The following is a 1,667-nucleotide window of genomic DNA, read 5'->3' as shown; positions in this document are numbered from 1 at the left end:
TGTGTGTGTGTGTGTGTGTGTTGTGTGTTACGCCCTCTCCTCCTTATGCAACTTCCTCCTTCGACTGGGTTGTCACAGCAACTGAGCCAGAGTTCAGCCAATGATGTACTGTACACACACACACACACACACACACACACACACACACACACACACACACACTCACACTCAGATGAACTGCAGTCTGACAGCAAACACCTGCCGTCTGCAACACAACTTAGTTTATATCCCACAGGCCTGATGGTTATTGTTACTGCGCGCACACACACACACACACACACACACACACACACACACACACACACACACACACACACACACACACACACACACACACACATTTAAGAGACTGGGTGTGTGACAATATTTACAGGGTGATTTTGATTAAGTCTCCTTTGTCAGACACAGGAAACCTCTCCCATATACACAGACACACACACACACGAACACACACACACACACACACACACACACACACACACAGAGACAGAAATACACACACACACACAGAGACACACACACACACAGAGACACACATATTTAGCTGCTAGCCATGCCGTGCTTTTATCTTTTTCTATCGTTTTTTCAAATTTTTGGAAATATTTGGATCTTAAGTCTTCATATTCTCTCTCTCTCTCTCCCAGATGAGCGTGAGGCGGTCCAGAAGAAGACCTTCACCAAGTGGGTGAACTCACACCTGTCCAGAGTTTCCTGTCGGATCACAGACCTCTACATGGACCTGAGGGACGGACGCATGCTCATCAAACTGCTGGAGGTCCTGTCAGGAGAGAGACTGGTGGGTGCAGGGCTTTTATTTTGAAACGGAAACAGAGCTGAAGAGCATCTTTACTGTCAGGGCTTTTATTTTGAAACGAGAACAGAGCTAAAGAGCTTAAGCATTGTCTGGCCTTTTATTTTGAAAAACAGGAACAGAGATAAAGAGCTTAAGCATTGTCTGGCTTTTTATTTTGAAATGGGAACAGCGCTAAAGAGCTTAAGCATTGTCTGGCCTTTTATTTTGAAATGGGAACAGCGCTAAAGAGCTTAAGCATTGTCTGGCCTTTTATTTTGAAATGGGAACAGCGCTAAAGAGCTTAAGCATTGTCTGGCCTTTTATTTTGAAATGGGAACAGAGCTAAGAACTTAAGCATTGTCTGGCCTTTTATTTTGTAAAACAGGAACAGAGCTAAGAGCTTAAGCATTGTCTGGCCTTTTATTTTGAAAAACGGGAACAGCGCTAAAGAGTTTAAGCATTGTCTGGCCTTTTATTTTGAAATGGGAACAGCGCTAAAGAGCTTAAGCATTGTCTGGCCTTTTATTTTGAAATGGGAACAGCGCTAAAGAGCTTAAGCATTGTCTGGCCTTTTATTTTGAAATGGGAACAGAGCGAAGAACTTAAGCATTGTCTGGCCTTTTATTTTGTAAAACAGGAATAGAGCTAAGAGCTTAAGCATTGTCTGGCCTTTTATTTTGAAAAACGGGAACAGCGCTAAAGAGTTTAAGCATTGTCTGGCCTTTTATTTTGAAATGGGAACAGCGCTAAAGAGCTTAAGCATTGTCTGGCCTTTTATTTTGAAATGGGAACAGAGCTAAAGAGCATCTTTACTGTCAGGGCTTTTATTTTGAAAGAACAAAAGAACTGAAGAGCTAAATGTGTCATTTTAATA

The 1,667-nt window shown here is 42.4% G+C and overlaps 1 protein-coding gene across 1 annotated transcript in view; it reads left to right on the top strand.

The window, feature by feature from the left end:
* Positions 1–624: 624 nt before the first annotated feature.
* Positions 625–1,667, top strand: part of LOC120548309 (spectrin beta chain, non-erythrocytic 1-like) — a 92,756-nt gene continuing 91,713 nt past the window's right edge. The window contains exon 1 of the mRNA XM_039784457.1: positions 625–796. Coding sequence (XP_039640391.1) covers positions 734–796 — 63 coding nt within the window. The 5' untranslated portion in view covers positions 625–733. The remainder of the gene's footprint in view (positions 797–1,667) is intronic.

The sequence above is a fragment of the Perca fluviatilis genome, chromosome 19, assembly GCF_010015445.1.
Source record: "Perca fluviatilis chromosome 19, GENO_Pfluv_1.0, whole genome shotgun sequence".
Classification (NCBI taxonomy): Eukaryota; Metazoa; Chordata; class Actinopteri; order Perciformes; family Percidae; genus Perca; species Perca fluviatilis.
This window is presented reverse-complemented; position numbering and strand designations above follow the sequence as displayed.